Source organism: Hyaena hyaena, unplaced genomic scaffold (genome assembly GCF_003009895.1).
Source record: "Hyaena hyaena isolate Hyena2069 unplaced genomic scaffold, ASM300989v1 scaffold_79, whole genome shotgun sequence".
Classification (NCBI taxonomy): Eukaryota; Metazoa; Chordata; class Mammalia; order Carnivora; family Hyaenidae; genus Hyaena; species Hyaena hyaena.
Genome location: NW_024080711.1, coordinates 3,255,493 through 3,276,474, shown reverse-complemented (window position 1 = coordinate 3,276,474; position 20,982 = coordinate 3,255,493). Strand labels below are relative to the sequence as shown.

General features: G+C 36.1%; 1 protein-coding gene across 20 annotated transcripts in view; it reads right to left on the bottom strand.

Annotated features, from left to right (window-relative positions):
• The window catches only part of RIMS2 (regulating synaptic membrane exocytosis 2), a 599,820-nt gene that overhangs the window by 466,309 nt on the left and 112,529 nt on the right, over positions 1-20,982 (bottom strand). For all 20 annotated transcript variants that reach the window (XM_039233796.1, XM_039233785.1, XM_039233791.1 and 17 more), the window contains one exon: positions 13,663-13,873. In XM_039233796.1, coding sequence (XP_039089727.1) covers positions 13,663-13,873 — 211 coding nt within the window. The remainder of the gene's footprint in view (positions 1-13,662; positions 13,874-20,982) is intronic.

Genomic DNA, 20,982 nt, shown 5'->3' with positions numbered 1-20,982 from the left:
TGGGGCAAGAAGCAAATATGACAGCAGTATGAACTACAGTCATAGTCGGAGAAATGGAGAGAAGTGGGCTGATTTAGGAGATACTGAGAAGTAAGGCTCTTAACACTTGACTGAGGAAGAGGAAGAAGTAGAGATCTAGGTACCCCATAAAGGATACACTAACCCAGCACACGAATCTGATTATGTCATTCAACAAAAAAACCACAAAATAAGTGCTTCACAAATACCAATTCACTTTATCCTGACAACAGCCTAATGAGATAAGTACTATTATTATTTCTATTTACAAATGAAGAAATTGAGGCAGAGATTAAGCATCTTGTGCAAGGTCACAGAGCTAGTATGTGATAAAGCTGCGATTCAAACTTCTCACTTCAGAACTTGTGCTGATGCCACTACACCATGCTGCACCTCTAATGCCAGCGCCCTCTGTTAGCTTTACATATCTTTCCTGTCATTTCCTCAATCACTACATTATTTTAGGTCATAATTACTAGAGTTGGCAGCTCTAAAAACTTAGAGTACATACAAAAGCTTTTATTAAAAATTTAATAGTACAGGGGTGCCTGGGTGGCTTAGTCAGTTAAGCATCCGACTTTAGCTTAGGTCATGATCTCGCAGTTCGTGGGTTCAAGCCCCGCGTTGGGCTCTGTGCTGACTGTCAGCTCAGAGCCTGGAGCCTGTTTCAGAGTCTGTGACTCCCTCTCTCTCTGACCCTCCCCTGCTCAGGCTGTCTCTCTCTCTCTCCCCTAGAAATAAATAAAACATTTTTTTAAAAAGTTTAATAGTACAAATACATATATTTAAAAATTATTTTTTTTAATATTTTTCATTTATTTCTAGGAGAGAGAGAGACAGCGTGAGCAGGGGAGGGTCAGAGAGAGAGGGAGTCACAGACTGAAACAGGCTCCAGGCTCTGAGCTGGCAGCCAGCACAGAGCCTGACGCGGGACTCGAACCCACGGACTGCAAGATCATGACCTAAGCGAAAGTCGGACGTTTAACCGACTAAGCCACCCAGGCGCCCCTAAAAACTATTTTTAAAACCTATTAAAAATGTACTCTATTTTATAAAATAAAAGTTTATTTATTTATTTTGAGAGGGAGAGAGAGAGAGCACAGATGTGCACACACAAGCCAGGGAGGGGCTCTGCACTGTCAGTGCTCAAACTCACAAACCCTAACTCATAAACTGGGAGATCACGACATAAGCTTAAATCAAGGGTCAGAAGCTTAACCAACTGAGCCACCCAGGCACCCCCAAAATAATTTTATACTCACCATTTTTCCTTATGATCAACTCTCTCTATGACCATCCTTACTATCTTATCTAAAATAACCAATCACATTGCCTCTCCTGAGGATCAATTTAAGTATTAATCTACCTTCTCATTCTCACTTACATCACTGATTCTACTGTTCTTTCTTGATATGTGCTCTTGATAGTCATAGCACTATTTCTGACTAACTATGGCAATTTCATCTGCCAATGACTATTCTTTGTACAATTTTCCATTATTGGTTCACTAGTCACCTACTAAACTAATCTCAGCTCCCCTCAGACTCCTTCTCTTAAATATTTAGTCTCTTCCTGCTTTACATCATTACCAAAAAGCTGGATTCCCATTCTATATCAATGCTGTATATGCTCCATAGTTTAACTATCATCACTTGTCTCTTCTTTCCTATCTTATATGACCAAACTTAAACCACCTCCCACACCTCTACAATATTACTTCATCTTCTCTCTCAAGCCTAGTCATTTCTTCCAAGAGTTGCAACAATTACATACTGCCTATACAGTTTATCTTTTTATTTATTCATTTACAAGTTTGGACTGCCACCTTCAAAAAACATTATCCTAGTGCTGAGCTGCAGCAAGGAGCCAGATCAAAAGATAATGCCTATCTCTGAGCAGACATTTTTCCAAAGAAGACATTCAGGTGGCCAACAGACACATGAAAAGATACTCAACATCACTCACATCAGAGAAATGCAAATCAAACCACAATGAGATACCACCTCACACCAGTTAGAATGGCTAAAATTAACAACACAGGCAATGACAGATGTAGGCGAGGATGCAGAGAAAGAGGAATGCTTTTGCACTGCTGGTGGGAATGCAGACTGGTACAGCCACTCTGGAAAACAGTATGGAGGTTCCTCAAAAAATTAAAAATAGAGCTACCCTACAACCCAGCAATTGAACTACTAGGCATTTATCCAAAGGATACAAGTGTGCTGTTTCGAAGGGGTACATGCACCCCAATGTTTATAGCAGCACTATCAACAATAGTCAAAGTATGTAAAGAGCCCAAATGTCCATCGGCAGATGAATAAAGAAGATTGAAACCTGAATGAAGTTTCTAATGGCATAAGGCTCCCCCTCCCTATGATTCACACCCTAGCTTGAGACACATGCTTCACTCCATTCATTACTTGCATTTCTCTTAAATTATTACTGTCATTTATCTCTTATGTTTTTGCTTACCCTGAAATACACACACACACACACACACACACTCAAATGGAGTAATACTCAGCAATCAAAAGGAAAGAAATCTTGCCGTTTGCAACAACATGGGTAGAACTAGAGTGTATTATCCTAAGCAAAATTAGTCAGTCAGAGAAAGACAAATATATAACTTCACTCATATGTGGAATTTAAGATACAAAACAGATGAACATAAGGGAAGGGAAGCAAAAATAATATAAAAACAGGGAGGGGAACAAACTATAAGAGACTATTAAATATAGAGAACAAACTGAAGGTTGCTGGAGGAGTTGGTGGGGGGGAATGGGCTAAATGGGCAAGCGGCATTGAGGACACTTGCTGGGCTGAGCACTGGGTGTTAAATGTAGGGGATGAATCACTGGATTCTACTCCTGATGTCATTACTGCACTCTATGCTAAGTAACTTGGATGTAAATTTTTAAAAATAAATAAATAATTAAAAAAAGAAAAAGACAATGCCTATCTCAAAATAACATGTCCATGATGAGTACATCAGATTTCTTTCTTCCATTCATTCACTCAACAAGTACTTATATTGATCTATTACATGCCGAGTACATGGAAACCTACAGTAAACAAGAGGGCGTAGATACAGTCACTTAATAATAAAATGTTAAGAGTACTAGATTAGAAGTCTTTAGAATCCACTGAGTGATTAATTCACATGAGTTGCCCAAAGAAAGCATCATGGAGAAATGATACTTAAATCCAGAAAAAGAAAAAGAAAAAGTGTTCATCAGGTGAGTAGGGGTTATTTATGGGTAGGAGTAGGGTCCAGGGGAAAGCAAAGCTGTATTTCAGATTAAAGTGACAGAGTAAGCGAAAACATAAGAGATAAATGGCAGTAATAATTTAAGAAATGCAAGTAGTGACTGGAGTGAAGCATAGTGTCTCGAGTTAGGCAGTGTACGAATCATAGGGAGGGGGGAGCCTTATGCAACTAGAAACTTCATTCAAAAAATGAGCCATCATTAGCTAGTAATTAAGCAGAAGGTAAAACAATCAGATCAGCATTTTACACATATCACAGTAGGGATGTGGGAAGGATGTGTGTGAGAAATCCAGACGGGAGGAGAGAGACCATGTAGGAGACTAACATTATTAGCCCAGGTAATGAAAGATGAAAGCCTAAAAACGACAGCAGTTATTGGCTCACGTAGATAGAGAAGAAATGATCAAATCCAAATGTGTGTGAGGAAAGAATAGCAATGGACAAAAGCCTAAGAGTATTTCTGGTTTCCTGGTTTAGGTGACAGGGCAGATTGTGGCATCATTCAAAAAAGCTGAAAATTATAGAAGGAACAGATCTGGGGGTTGTTCCCGTGATAGAAAACTACAGTCTGTTTCGACCTAAGTGACATTTAGTGATATTTTAATGCATTTACTGAAAGGAAGTTAAAAAGACAATACTTCAAAAGAAGAATTGTATGTCGTTTTTTTTTCAATTGGGCCATATATTTATTTATCTAGATAGGTAGAAAACTGCATATAGTTGTGTATACAATTTGATGAGTTTAAACATGTGCATACATCCATGAAACCACCACAATCAAGATAACAGACATATATGTCACCTCCAAAAGTTTCTTTGTGTCCCTTTATGTCCTTTTTTTTATGAATCAGAATTATTTTTAACTAAAAAAGCCAACAATTTTCTTTCAGACAGGAGCTCATTTATTTTTGTGCTTATGTTTGAAGTCAAACATTTTGGGGGGAATGTTTGAAAAAGAATTGGGTGAGATTTATTTAGTATTTCATCAAAAAAAAAAAAGGTAGAGGAATTAATAGCTATGTCTAACCCTCCTCTCACATATTGTCTGCATTACATGTCCTTCACACTGCCCTACCTAGTATCTATTTACACTACAGTTTTGGTGACACCCTAAATTCCCTTATCTATTAAACTAACATAGAGTCTACCATTATGATTAGAATTCATTGCAGATGCTATTATTACACTTCCCCATAACAAGCTAAGTAAAATCTATTTAACCTGGTGCTCATCATCTATTGATAAGGAGCTAACTTCATTCATTGATGAGGATATTAGGTACTGAGCAGGATTCTTCCCACCAACTGGTTAGGAACAAGCAGACAGCAAGTTAATAGTAAAGCTTTCAAACACACATATGCCATTAACCAAGCATACATTGCCCTTGCTGTATATCAGTAGTCTAAATATATTTGTTCTTTTCTCTAAAATTAATTTCTAAAACCATGTACTCCTCACACACTTTTAAGATAACATTTAAATTTTAAGTTTCAATAGTTGGAAAGGATACATTTTCAGATATGCTGTGTATTGTAGGTATGCTTTAATAATATTTTTATCAAACCTTGGAGCTGCAGATTTACCTCATTCAGTATATGGAAAATGTCTACCACGTAACCTATTTGGCAAAACCAGGCCACAATGAGAAACTATCAGATGAATCAGACTTTCTCTCAAAGAGTCTAACTTCATTCTTAAATTCAAACAATTGTGGTATTATGGGTCACCATGACAATCATCTTACATCAAAATCCTAATTCTAAAAAAGGGAGACGAGGCACCAGAGTCTTGCCAGAAGTCTGCTGCCTGAATGAAATGATGTGCTGCCCCTTTCTATATTTCTTATAAAACCTCTCACTGCTTTACCCTCACGGACAATACATTCTAGAATTGTCACTTTGTTTGGCGCCCCAGACATTTTTACATCCTGAGGCAATACATTATATGAAGACTAGATCCACATTAGGTAGGGTTAAGGAGCATGTTTTTGTTTGAAGAGTATAAGGGCAATTGCAAAAGGGAATACAAAAGAAAATTTCAAGAAACAGAAATATTCTCAGGTAGATATATTTTAAGAAGAGAATGAAAGAATACATATGGAAATTTTTACCCTTTAAATTATGCACATTCATCTACTCTCTAGAAAGCCTTCCTTCCTTCCACAGCAGGCGTACAGGACCTCACTTTCAAGCCCACCACCACATACCTTAGAGTATAAAATGCCTGTGGAATCATCCAGAAGTTCCTGAAGAGAAACAATCCCAAACAGGCTCTCCTAGGTGATACTACCCGCAGTGAATCATGCTATACAGGTGACAGAAATGGGGCTGAGCCAAATGAAAACTATATAAAAGATGCCATATGGAGAGAGAGGGAGCTCATGTAAACTTTGGTGAAAATGTTTTCCTTTATGCTCAATTTGCAACATTGTTTTACTTCCTTCCCCTATGCTAATATGCATGAGGAAGTGTAAAATATCCTAAGATTTTGCAAGTTAGATTTGTTTGTCACAGTCCCTATTTTATCCTGTGCCATGAAAGGAGGTTGACATCAACGAGGGGAAATAATTCTTCCTTTTAAATTCTACAACCATTTTTTTAATACTATTCATACACATTTAATGAGTTTAGCAGCTTGAAGTTCAGGATCCACATGATATGGAAACTTGTTTAAGGGTGGTCCTATGAATTATATTATTCGAATAAGTTTTACTTATTTCTCAAATTCCTATGAACACAGTTACTAAAACAGTGGATGGGACAAAAGCTAAAGCTTAACACACAGTGTACTTGACATAAAACAACTAATGAAGCTGCTCAATTCCTTTTTTAAAATTATTTAAGTGGTAAATATATTTGGCTAAATGAATATACTTTAAAGTACTTTAAGCGTTACATTGAATTATCTAGTATTAATTTTAAAATCATAAAATGTCAAACCCAGAAAAGATCTTAGAAATCACAGACGATTTCATTTTCCAGATTTTAAAACAGAAGCACTAAGACATGAAGTGACATGTCACACAAAAGTCACACAACAGCAGGGCAGAAACAAAACTTGGTTCTTTTATTATCTCAACTTATGTCATCCTCTTCCTGGAGAATGAAGTTTTTCCTGATAAATTGGTATGTAGGAATTCTATGAAGTCTAAAAAAAACTATATATCATACACTTGCCTTGGGTGTATAGGAACTGATTGTATATTAGACTAGTACATTGGCCAAAGACTTGCAGGTAATCACAGTGACTTAAATTTTTTTTTAATTTTAGTTATTTATGTTAAGTAACCTCTACACCCAACATGGGACTCGAATTCATGACCCTGAGATCAAGAGTCACAGGTTCTGCAGACTGAGGCAGCCAGGCACCTCATGACTTGAAATTTTAAAAAAACAAAAAACTACCTAAAGGACTGCAAAAATACTCTAATTACCATTTTATCTCTCAGTGAACAATTTAAAACTTAATCCTAAAATCATTTTACATATAAATGATAGTTAATGACTTGGATATACAGTAGAAATGTCTATATTATTTCACTCTTACCATGTGGTATCTTGAACATATGTATGCCAATATATTTTAAAGGACTTGCTATCGGATAACTTTTTCTTTTATAACCATTCTAAAGTTATAATTCATTCTGCTTCAAAACTGATATAATTTATAGTGAAAAAAATCACATCCATTACATTTGTAAATTAATACAATTTTGAAAAATGTATATTATTTACTTCTTCAAAATTTGATATCTTTTAAGCACATGGTAATCCATTTTTCCCACCAAAAAGCAAAATAAAGAAAAAATTAATGTTGCTACACTTTGAAGCTGAAAATACTCCTCATTATATATTACCTTTGATGTCTGTCCTATTAGAATTCACCATTCTATGATTACAAAATAATTTCTTCCTTATAAAGTCATTGTTTTTAAATCTGAACTAAATTTATAGCTTTAATTTACTAAGGGGGTATCATCTTAAAAGGAAACAAATGAGAGCAACGTTTCATAAATCTTATTGTATTGGTACTTCGATGTGTCCTGCACTGCATTTATTCTTGTTGAATCATAAATGCACCTCAAAAGAGTTAATTAATTGTTAAGGATGGCTCCACATGAAAGAGCCTCAAAATTAAAACAAAAGGGTATTTTATCTTGTTCTCGTAGGAGATTACTAAAATAATTTTAAAATAGCTTTATAATTAAATTTAAGCTACAAAATATTTGTATTCTCATTATTCTACTTCATAAAAACTGTCTGAGCAAATTTCACTGAGCTTAATCCTTTGGGGCTACGATACATCAAAAAGTATATTCAGCATCTATTGAGAGCAAAAGCCTCCTTCTATTACACAAGGCAACAGAGCATACATAGGATGATCCAATTTGAAAAGAGAAAATTGACTCAGTACTTTTTTCATTTAGAATATAGACAATCTTTATATATATCATACAAAGGAATGCTTCCTCAAGTAGATTATGAACGAAAATGTAAAAAAACTAATAAAAGAAATCCAAAGCTATCCTCCTTGAGTGAAAACCTTGATTATTTTTACTTATGTTTCATTCTCTAACACATCCCTCAGATATAAGAAAAAATGTGAGAAAAGTAGGGAGTACTGCCTCAGGGACCTTCTCTCTCCCATAAACCATCCACCAAGCTAATCAACAACATGCAGAGATTTTTTTTTTTAATGTTTATTTATTTTTGAGAGAGAGAAAGAGAGAGTGCAGGGGAGGGCAGAGAAAGAGGGAGACACAGAATCTGAAGCAGGCTCCAGGCTCTAAGCTGTCAACACAGAGTCCAATGCAGGGCTCAAACCTACAAACCACGAGATTATGACCTGAGCTAAAGTCGGTAGCTTAACTGACTAAGCCACCCAGGCACCCCTATAACATGCAGAGTTTTAGAGCTCCACAATAAAACAGACTTCCAAGGGGCATTCTAATTTTTCACTGTACTTAATTTATTGACTAAAACTTTGCTCAGCATAAAGTGACCATACATTAGAAGACAGAAAATATAATTTCAAGCAAACTATAATCAGATGTCATTAGAGACTTCTGCTTGTGGCCTAAATGGGGTAACAAGAACTAGATTTCTCCACCTGCCTGGCAAACAAAATATAACACAAGAAAAATATATATAAAAGACCATATAAAAAACCATATAAAAGAATGGTTTTCAAGACACTGGACATCAGGCAAAGAAGAACAGAGATATCTAAAATATGGGAAACAAACAAAATAAGCTCTCCAGTTGCCCCAGCTTCGTGCTTTGGGACTTTCCAGGCAGCAGAGCCATACAGAGAAGCTCAAGTTCAGCTTGGCAAACATCCTCAGCAGAAGAGAACAAACTGAGACTCTGAAGAGGTCAACACAGCTGCATTTCATTGGTCAACTTACCAGAGAAGAAAAAGATGCACAGAGAGAAAACCCCAGATAATCAGCAGACAGTCCCTTCAAGTATCCAGCTTAGTAATGATGAGTGAGCATGCACGTGAGAAAATATCCAGGAGAGGGGGAAAAAAATCACCTGAAGTGTTGGAGAAAACAGTGGATGTCTCCACCAACAAGACAGGAAAATCTCTTCATTCATGTGTAATAGCATATACAAAATTAGCTAACGTACTCAGGAAAGCCTTGCCTTAGTAGAAGAAAATAATTAGTACTACACTGAGCACTTCTCTAGATCAACCTAACAATTATAAAAGCGAGATGCAAAAGCATTGACTTGTTTCCATGTAACTTAATTGCATCTCTGAACAAAACTCAAGAAGAGTTATGGAAATGCAAAAATATCCTCACCCAACAAGTAAAATTTATAGTGCTTGGCACTCAAGAAAAGATACAGGCATATCAAGAAGCACGAAAATACATACCATAATGAGAATAATCAATTAAAACCAATCAAAAACTGACAGAGATGTTGAAATTAACAGAATAGATCATCAAAACATTTATTACAGAGCATGTATTCTACACGTTCAAAATTTAAGTAGATCATAGAAGATATTTTTTAAAAACCCAAAATTGAAATTCCGGACATAAAGACAATGTCTGAGATGAAAAAACATACAGTATTAACAGCAGATATGACATTGCCAAAAAAAAAAAAAAATAAGTATAAACTCAAAAACACCAATAAAGCATACATACAATGAGAAGCAAAGAGAAAACTAAAAATGGGGTTAATGAAAAAAAACTTAAGTGAGCTGTGGAACAATGTCATGCAGCCTAGTGTATGGGTAATGAGAGTTCCTGAAAGAAAAGAGAAAAAGCAAAGCCCAGTAAAAATATTTGAAGAAATAAAAGCCAAAATTTTCTAAAGCCCTTTGAAAACTATTAACTCACAGATCTAAAACACTCTAAAAAGCTCCAAACACAAGAAACAGGAATAAAATTACACAAACATCATAATTAAGTTGTACATAGTGGTGATAAAAAGAATTATCCTAAAAACAATCAGACAAAAAGGACATATTATATACAGAAAAACAAAGGTGAGAATATCACACTTCTAATTTGAAATAGTGAAACAACATCTTTAAAATACTGAAATAAAATAACTGTCAACCTAGAATTCTATACTTAGAAAAAAATCTTTAAAAAAAAAAAAGCAACAGCGCCTGAGTGGCTCAGTCAGTTAAGTGTCCAACTCTTGATTTTAGCTCAGGTCACGATCTCATGGTGGTGAGATCAAGCCCCACAGCAGGCTCCTTGCTGAGCATGAAACCTCCTTGAGATTCTCTCCCTCCCTCTTCCTCTGCCCCTTTCCCCATTTGCATGCTGTCTCCCCCCGTTCGTCTCAATAAATAAAAAATAAATAAAAATACAAAGCAAAATTTTCAACATAAGAAGTTGAAAGTATTCAACATCAGCAGACTCACACTACAAGAAATATTGAAGGAAATATTTCAGGCAGATAACCTATGATAGCATATAGAAACATAGATCTGCAAAAAAAATTAATAGTACCAGAAATGATAATGACAGCAGAAAATATACAATATTTCTTGTTACTATTTCAAACTCCTTAAAAGATAAACTTTTTAAACAAAAAAGAATAATAGTATTGTGTGGTTTATAAAGTAAAATATGACACCATAACATGCAGTCCAAAAGAGTAGAAATGGTAATACGCTATTGAAAGTTTCTTGTACTATACTATACCCAAAATGATATAATATTAGTTAAGACTGACAATGGTAATTTAAAGATGTATACTTCAAATCCTGAAGTGAGTAATAAAATGACAAAACAAAGAGCCAACAAAGCTATAAAACAGTCGACAAAATTAACAAGCCAATGAAGGGGATACCTGAATCCTAAAAAGTGCTTGACTAATTCAAAGACTAAGAAATTAAAAAAAAAAAAAAAAGTCAGATGGTACAACCAGAAAATAAGCAAGATGATATATTCAGACAAACCATATCAAAAATTACATTAAATGTAAATTATCTAAACACCCCAATTAAAAGGCAGAAATTGTCATACTGGCTAAGAAAGCAAGGTACAATGATATGCCTATAAGGAAAATATTTTAAATATGTAAACACAAATTAGTCTAAAGTAAACGAAGAGAAAAGCATAAACCATGTGAATACTACCTAATAGAAAATTGAAATGGCTTTATTAAAATTAGACAAAATGGATTTCGGAGCAAAGAATGTTACCAGGGATAAAGAAAGTCATTTCATGATTATAAAGTGGACAAGTAATCAATAGGACATAATAATCCTAAATGTTTATGCATTTGAAAGCAGAACCCAATAAAATACATACAGCAAAAACAAAAATACATGAAACTGCAAAAGGAAACAGACTAATCCAAGTAGAGTTGTATATTTCAATATCCTCTTAATAACTGATCAAATAAATAGGCAAAAGATCTAAAAGGATATACTAGACTTTAACAACTCTATTAACCAACTTGACCTAAAGGACATTTAAAAACACTCCATCAAAAAATAAAAGTACATACAGACATTGGCCAAAATAAATCATATTCTGGCCATAAAATAAGTATCAGTACAATTAACAGGATTAAAGGCATTCAAAGTATGTCTAGGACTACAACAGAATTAAATGAAAAGTAATTACCATAAAAATCTCTAGAAACTCCTTAACATGTGGAAAATAAAGAACATACTTCTAAAGTATTCATGGATCTAAAAAGCAAAGGACAACTTGGGAGTATTTTTAACAGAATAAAAGTGAAAAGACAACATATCAAAATAATGGGGATGTCAACAAAGAAATACTTAAGGGAAACTGACAGCACACAATACCTATATCAGAAAAGAAGAGACATCTTAAAGCTAAGACCTCAGCTGCTACCTAAGTAACCAGAAAAAGAAAAATTTAAACCCAAAGTCAGCAGAAATAAAGAAATAATAAAGACCAAAGATGAAATTACCAATAGAAATAACCAATGAAACAAAAAAACTTGTTCTTTGAGAAGATCATTAAAATTGATAAATTTCTAGCTAAACTAAGCAGGAAAAAAAGAAAGAAGACACAAGTTACCAGTATCAGAAATGAAAGAGGTAGCATCACTCATATTCTACAGTTATTAAAGAATAATAATGGAATAATGTGAACAGATTTATGTCAATAAACTTGACAATTTATAAGGATCTGGAGAAATTCTTTGAAAAACACCAAATCTCATTTTTAAAAAAGTAAATAACTTGAATAACCCTATATCTACCAAAGAAATTGACACTGCACTTTAAAAAACTCTCCCCCAAAATAAAACAGCATGCCCAGATGTCTTCACTGGTAAAATCTACAAAATATTAAAGGATAAGAGTACCAATCCGACAGAAACTTTCCTAAAACACTGAAGAGGAGGAAATACTTCCTAACTCATTTTATCAAAACTTCACTACTGTGATGTCAAAAATCAAAGAAACATATTAAAAGAAAACTACAGTCACTAACACTCATGAACATAGAAGCGAAAGTTGTAAACAAAACTTTATCAAATCAAACCCATTATTCCATAAAAGGGATAATCCATCATAAGGAAATGGGATTTGTCCCAGGAAAATAGTTGGTTCAGCATTTCAAAATCAACCAATGTAGTTCACCACATTAAGAAGCAAAGAAAAAATATGATTAATCTCAACAGATGGAGAAACAGCATTTGACAACTTCCACCATCTATTCCTGATGTGAAAGCAAACAAACAAACAAACAAACAAAAAACTCTCAGCAAATTAGGAATAGATAGGCATCTATGAAAAGCTGACAGCTAATATAATACTTGATAGTGAAGGACCAATTGCTTCCTCCCTAAGATCAAGAACAAATCAGGGATATGTGCATTCACTACTTCTATTAAGAACCGTACTGGAGTTTCTAGCCAATGCAACTAGTCAAGGAAAAGAAAAATAATCAAGTAAACCAAGAGGAAAGATTTGGGGGGTGGGGGGGGACACAAAATGATTAATTATGGGCAAAACAAAGCAATGAGGAACAGCAAACAAGGAGAAACTGGAGAAATGAAATGACACAGAGGAACAAATCCCCATAATTATGTGTAAGTAAGTAATGTATGTAAAAACATCAGCTCCCTATTTTAAAACTACCTAAGTAAAGAAATGAGTTGTAAAATACTAGTAAGGATATAAATGCAAATTCTAAAGAACTTACCAAGAAAAACATTTTAATATACTGTTTTTGCTTATTTCAACCAAGCATTCTTTGGGTAGTATTAAAATATTGCCTTAAGTGGATGGATAAACTAGAAAAATCTAGGACAAGTCTAAAACAGCTCCTTAATATTTCTTCTTTAAATTTCATAGTCTAATGTTTATTTCATTAAAGTCAAAACAAAAATAAAGGGTAATGTAGCTTCAAAAGCTATAAAATTATAAAATACAGACTCTCAAAGCTGAAAAGGACCTCTTTCAAAAGGAAACGAAACAGGGATCAAAGGAAGAGTAGGTCTACAAAGTTTATAAAATTCTGTGTCATAATGGAAAAAGCAGTGTCACTGCTCTAACATTAATCAACTGTGTGACAGGAAGAATGACCTTTAGTCTCCCTGGATCTGAGTTTTCTGAACCTGTAAAATAAAGGAGTTAGACCAACTGATCTCTAAATTTTCGGCATCATCTTTGAAAGTCAAGATCTTACAATTCTAAACAAAATCATTAGCTAAAGGACATAAAGAATGAGGCAAGTATCTTTTTAACTGAAAGGAAAGTTTGAAAATTTCTTGTATCTGAAATGAAGACACTAGAGGTTTTTATATTCACTGGTGGACCTGAATATTAATTTAAATTGCCTGTTTCATTGTATTCACAATAAGCTTAATGATATAAGCTTAATTACAACAGAACTATGTGTGGCTTTCATTCTGTACCTTGTTTGAACGTAATGACACTCGGCCTCCACAACGAGCACAGAACTTTGTTTGGCAATAGGAACAGTTATGGCCACATCCATCGGCAAATTTTGTTTTGTGGCAGATCCCACAGGTGGGGGCGTCACCCTTCTGTTCTTGCTGCTGTTGTGATTCTTCTCCCATCTTCTTCACCTGCTCCTTGTACATCTCAAACTGCTGATGAAGTTTCCTGCAGAGAAAACATAAGAAAAATTTGGTTTCCTGACGGGCTCAAAAAAATAATAGTACTACAATCAGTATACAATTTTATATCCAAGAAACGCCTAAAATGAGACTCAAGAATAAAAATTTAATTTTCTGATTATAGAATAACATCTTACACGACACATCACAAGAGTGTTGCAACTAGTTCTGCTCTCTGATGTACATGTTAATTTAAGAGCCAACTGGTACATGTTAATAGAGACATCTCATTAACTCCAAAATGTCTATCTGCCATTTGCAATACATTTCAACCATATGCTCTAAAATATTTAAGATAGTATGTTTCAACAGTTTAGCTTCAGAAATAGACTGAGCTAATTTGACTTACGCAGCAGAGGCAAAACCTATGAACTTCAAATCACTGAACTTCAAATCATCTCAATTGGAGTGATCTGAAGAATCCAAACAGAGGGGAAAACACTGGATGAGTGCTCTCACTAAATGTTTAAATCTGTTCCACAGTCTGGATATTAGCTGGCTATAAAGACACTGAAATATTAGGAGTCTAGCAAAGAAAAGTAAGGCCAATTTTTATCTTAAAAACAAAATAAGAAAAAAGATACTTAGAAAAAGGTATTATTTACTCATTAAAAACAGTGATAAAACTTTTCACTTCCATTATTGTAAGAGAAATAAAAATGCTTTAAAACTATAATTAACTCTGCTTAAAACTTACAAAGCTGTAAATAATGTCACTCCCATCCTAAAAATAACAAAAGGCTAAATAATCTACAAAATCATGACTTTTCTTGAGCCCGTCAGGGAATTGAGGGTATAAGGCAAACAAACAATCGGAACTCCGGACCGCAGCAAGTCCCTCCAAAGAGAAATGAAGCGCGCTGCTCCACCCTCGGCAGACGAGAGGAGAAGGAGAGAGAGGGGCCACCACACAGGCAGGTAAGAGGAAATTGTTAAAAATTTAACAAATTGTTAAAGGCTAAGTGTGGGCCAACATGACAGTTTGGAATATCTAGCGGCCCAGACTCCAGGGAAGCTCACACTCACTCACAAGCGCTTTTCTGCAGGCTTCTACTGGTTACTTACGAGGAGGACTGGGAGCAGGGCATAAGAACAAAGAACCTTTCGGGGTACACCTGTGCAGGTGTAAAGGAGGTACCTAGTGGCTACTGGGGTACAGGCGTACTTCCCCAGACTCTCTCTCCTAAAAAAGCCACAGCTGTGAGCCACAGGGAGCAGGAAACTGTAATCCCAGGGCAAAGGCAGAGAGCCCCTGCAGCTAAAGAAAAGGTTAAAGGGAAAAAACCTCTACCCGTGAAAGAGGGACAGGACGCCATCTTCAGCCAACAACCTATTCTCAAATCAAAGGCCTTTCATAATTAGGGGAGGGGTGGAAATTCCGGTCCCAAACCTATCAGAGATACAAAGCAGATTTACTTCCATGGGAACAAGGACCTAAGAACTTTGAGTAAGCCTCATCCATAAGACCCAACGGGAAAGGTCCCGTCAAACACGAAGGGTAGGAAAACAGAACAGAACACACTTGCCCCCGCCACAAACCGAAAATCAAGAAATAAGCATCGATGGTTACTACTGGGGAAGAAGCGAGAGCATAAGGAGAGATGCGCGCCAGCCTCCCCACAGAATAAGTAGATGGAAATGACTGAAGGGGTAGCAAAACACCGAAACAAACTTCTGGCACTCCTGCATCCATTCTAAACAGGATGCAGCAGTAGCCTGCTGTAAGAGCAATTAGAAGACTGCGATGCACTAAAGATAATGATGGCAACAGCGGGGGCGCCTGGGTGGCTCAGTCGGTTGGGCGTCCGACTTTGGCTCAAGTCATGATCTATCCGAACCTCTGACTTGATGGTGATTTAATTCCCAACACTAACAATCTGACAGAAGAGGCATGCCCTTTTTTGGGGCGCCTGGGTGGCTCAGTCAGTTAAGCGTCCGACTTAGGCTCAAGTCATGGTCTCACAGTTAGTGGGTTCTAGCCCCACATCGGGCTCTGTGCTGACAGCTAGCTCAGAGCCTGGAGCCTGTCTTCAGATTCTGTGTCTCCCCCTCTCTCTGACCCTCCCCTGCTCATGCTGTGTCTGTCTCTGTCTCTCTCTCTCTCTCTCTCTCAGAAATAAATAAAAAACATTAAAATTTTTTTAAAAAAATAAATTGTATTTAAGGCAAAATACAATTCAAAACCATGAGACTCAGGAAAAAATAGCAAGGAATAAACAACTCATTATCAAGAGATAAAATAATTAATATAATTAGATTCAGAGATGACAAGAATGATGGGATTATCAGACAGACTTTTAAAATGATTATATTTATTAAGGTAAAAGATCCACAGGAAAAGGTGGACAATAGGCAGGAACAGATGGGGTACTGAGGCAGAAAGATGGAACGTGTAAGAGTCATATGAAAATGCTGGAAAGAGGAGTGCCTGGGTGCCTCAATCAGTTAAGTGTCCAATTCTTGACTTCAGCTCAGGCCACAATCTCACGGTTCATGGGTTCAAGCCCTGTGCAAGGCTCAATGCTGACAGCACAGAACTTGACTGGGATTCTCCCTCTCCCTCTCTGCTCCTCCCCCACGCTCACACACACTCGCTCTCTCTCTCTCTCTCTCTCTCTCACTTGCTTGCTCAAAATAAATAAACATTTCAAAAAGAAAGAAAATGCTAGAAATAGAAAACATGGCATTACAGATGAACTATTTCTTTGATGGGCTCATTAATAGACTTGAAAGAACTAAGGAAAAAATCAGTAAACTTGAAATAAGTCAATTAAAAAAATATCGGGGTACCTGGGTGGCTCAGTTGGTTAGGGATCTGACTCTTGATTTCAGCTCAGGTCATGATCTCACAGTTCATGAGTTCAAACCCTTCATTGGGCTCTGCACTGACAGCATGGAGCCTGCTTAGGACTCTCTCTCTCTCTCTCTCTCTCTCTCTCTCTCTCAAAACAAATAAACTTTAAAAAAATTTTTAAATATCCAAACAAACAAAAGAGTTAGCTGGGGCACCTGGGTGGCTCAGTCAGTTGAGCGTCAGACTTTGGCCCAGGTCATGATCTCACAGTTTGTGAGTTCGAGCCCCGTGTCGGGCTCTGTGCTGACAGCTTGGAGCCTGGAGCCTGCCTGGGATCCTGTGTCTCCTTCTCTCTGTCCCTCCCCAGCTCACACTCATTCTCATTCTCTCTCTCTCTCTCTCTGTCAAAAATAAACTTTTAAAAAAATTTTTAAATACACACACACACACACACACACACACATAGCATCTAAGAGCTAAATTGATCTAACATGTGAAATTAGAGTCTAAGAAGAAAAAGTAGAAAACAGAACAGAGGAAATATTTGAAGGGATAATGGCCAGAATTTTCCAAAATTAATGAAAGCCACCAAATCACAGACACATGAACTTCAAAGAATCGTTTGTAGAACAACACAATATACACACTCACCTAGCCACAACATGGTCAAACTGCTATAAACCAAAACAAAAAACAAAAAACAAAAAACACTATAAAAGCAGCCAGAGGAAATGACACATCGTATGTAGAGAGCCAATGACAAAAACTACAGAGGATTACCTTCCAGAAACCAGGATTGCCTTCTACCTTCCAGAAGCTAGAACACTTTGTAGTAACATCTATATAAGGTACTGCAGAAAAAAATCCTGTCAACCCAAGATCCCATATGCAGTGAAATTATGCTTCAAAAAAATAAAGGGAAAATAAAGACTTTTCAGGCAAAGAAATGTTGAAAGAATTTATTGTCAGAAGACAGTAACCACAGGAATTCAAAGCAAGTTCTTTAGGGAGAAAGAGTATGATTGATATTCCTTGAAAGGGTCATCTAGAAACCTGGAACACATCAAAATAAGTGCTTATATTAATATCATATTTCCAAAAAAAAAAAAGAAAATTAAACTCAGAGAAAGTATAAAAAAAGTATTTTTTTTTAATTATAAAAGAAATCAATGAAACCAAATGATGCTTCTTAAAAAAAAAAATCAATATGGGGCACCTGGGTGGCTCAGTCAGTTAAGCGTCCACTCGGTTTTGGCTCTGGTCATGATCTCACAGTTTGTGAGTTGGAGTCCTGCATCAGGCTCTGCACTGATAGAGCAGAGCCTGCTTGGGATTCTCTCTCTCTGTCTCTCTCTCTGCCCCTCCCCTGCTTGCTCTCTATCTCTCTTTCAAAATAAATAAAAATAAACTTTAAAAAATCTATAAAATTAATAAACTTCGAGCCAGAAAGATCAAGAGGGAAAAAAAGATAAAAATTACCTAGAGCAAGAATGATAGAGGGAACATCATTACAGACTCCACTGTTAAGTGTAAATTAAATGTAAAAGATTACAAGAGAAAACTACAAACAATTCTAGGCCCATAAATTTTACAACTTAAATGAGAAATAGACTATTTCCTTAAAAGACTGAACACATCACACCTCACTCAAGAGGGAACAGGTAGCTTAGAAGTCCTATATGTATTAAAGAAATTTAATTCCTAGTTTAAAACCTTTAATTTTTTTTTAATATTTTTATTTATTTCTAGGAGAGAGAGAGAGAGACAGCATGAGCAGGGGAGGGTCAGAGAGAGGGAGACACAGACTCTGAAATAGGCTCCAGGCTCTGAGCTGGCAGTCAGCACAAAGCCCGACGCGGGGCTCGAACCCATGAACCGTGAGATCATGACCTAAGCAAAAGTCGGACGCTTAAGCGACTAAGCCACCCAGGCGCCCCCCTAGTTTAAAACCTTTAAAAATAAAACTGCAGTGCACACTGGCTTTAACGGTGAATTCCACCAAATATATAAGGAAGAAATAACACCAATTCTACATAATCAAAAATAAGAGAACACTTGCGGGGCACCTGGGTGGCTCAGTTGGTTAAGCATCTGACTTCAGCTCAGGTCATGCTCTCGTGGTTTATGGGTTCGAACCCCACATTGGGCTCTGTGCTGACAGAGCCTGGAGCCTGTTTCAGATTCTGTGTCTCCTTCTCACTCTGCCCCTCCCTGGCTTGGGCTCCATTTCTCTCTCTCCCTTTCTCAAAATAAATAAACATAAAAAAAGAAAAAATAAAGAAAAGGGAACGCTTCCTAACTAACTTCCTATGGTCAGCATTACTGTGATACCAAAACCATATAAAAATATAACAGAAAATTATACACCAATATTCATCATGTAAAGATGAAAAATCCTCAATACAACACTATTGAGCCAAATCCAGAAATATGTTAAAGAATACTACATCAAACACAGGTGTACCAGGTGTATTCTGGCAATGCAAGGTAGATTCTACATTCGAAATTCAAGCAACGTAGTTCCCCCTATTAACAGACCAAGGGGGAAAAAAAAAACATATGATTATGTCAAAATATGTGTAGAAACCACTTGACTCAGCAAACTAGGAAAACTTCCTTAAGGCAATAAGAATATCTACAGAAAAGCCTACAGTTCACATCAGACTATAGTGTGAAGGATTTAATCCTTTCCCTCTAAAGTCAGGAACAAAGCAAGGTATTCTCTCTCACTACCCGTAATCAACATTGAATTGGAAATCATAGCCTGTGCATTAAAAAAATAAAAAGCATAGAGATTGGAAAGGGGAAAAAAAAACTGTGTGCAGATGGCATAACTGTCTATATATAAAGTCCCAGAGAAACTACAAAAAATCTCCTATAATAAATGGATTTTAGCAAGGTCACAAGATACAAACTAAGTATACCAAAAAAAAATTGTATTTTTATATACTAGCATTGCATAATTGGAAATCAAAATTTTTAAAAGTGGTCTGCAACGGCATCAAAAAAGAAGAGAAAATAAAGGAAATGTTCAGGTATAAATTGAACAAAATATATCCAGGACTTTTTTTAAAGTTTTATTTTATTTATGAGAAAGAGAGAACATGAGCAGAGGAGGAACAGTGAGAGAGGAACAGAGGATCCTAAGTGGACTCTGCCTAGTCAGCAGCAAGCCCAATGCAGGTCCCGAACCCACCAACTGCGAGATCATGACCTGAGCGAAAGTTAGGTCTGAACCGACTGAGCCACCCAGGCACCCCTATACAGGCTTTATATGGTGGAAACTATAAAATATTGATAAAAAGAATAAGAGGAGATCTAAGGAATAGGAGAAATATGCTGTATTCATCAATGAGAAAACACAATATCGTTACAATGTCAATTCTCTCCAAACTGATCTCTCGATTCAGTGTTATCTCAATCAAAAACTCAGCATGATTTTTTTAAGAAATTGACAAGCTAACTCTAAAATCTATATGGAAAAGCAAAATATATACAGTGGCAAAATATTTTCAAAAAGAAAGTTACAGGACTCATACTACCCGATTTCAAAACTTACTATAAAAGCTACAGAAGTAATCAAGTCAATATGGTATTGGCAATGGATAAACACATACACCAATGGAGAGAATAGAGTCCAAAATAGTCCAATGCTTAACTGATCATTAATTTAAAAAAAAAAAAGGAGGGGGGTGTTAAGGCCATTTAATGGAGACAGAATAATCTTCTAAGCAACGAGAAATTCACGTGCAAAAAAAGCAATTGGAAATCCATGAGTTTAAAAAATGAACCTCAGGGCACCTGGGTGGTTCAGCCAGTTAAGCAACCAACTTTGGCTCAAGTCATGATCTCATGATTTGTGGGTTCAAGCTCTGTGACAGTCTCTGTACTGACAGCTCAAAGCCTAGAACCTGCTTCAGATTCTGTCTCCCTCTCTCTCTACCCCTCCCCCACCTGTACTCTGTCTCTCTCCTCTCTCTCAAAAATAAACATTAAAAAATCTAAAAAAAAAAAAGAACCTCAACTCATATGTCATACGTTACACAAAAATTAATGCATTATATAACTGTAATCAATGGATTACAGAACTAAATATAATGATTAAACTATAAAACTTCTAGAAGAAAACACTGAAGAAACTGGTGGCCTTGGGTTACACAAAGACTTCTTAGATACATTAGGCAAGACTTTCAATAGGATGTAAGACGTGCGAACCAGAAAGCAGCCATTGGCAATATGAAATGAGTGAGTATGGCTGTGTTCCATTTGAATTTCATGTAATTTTTATAGTCACAAAATGT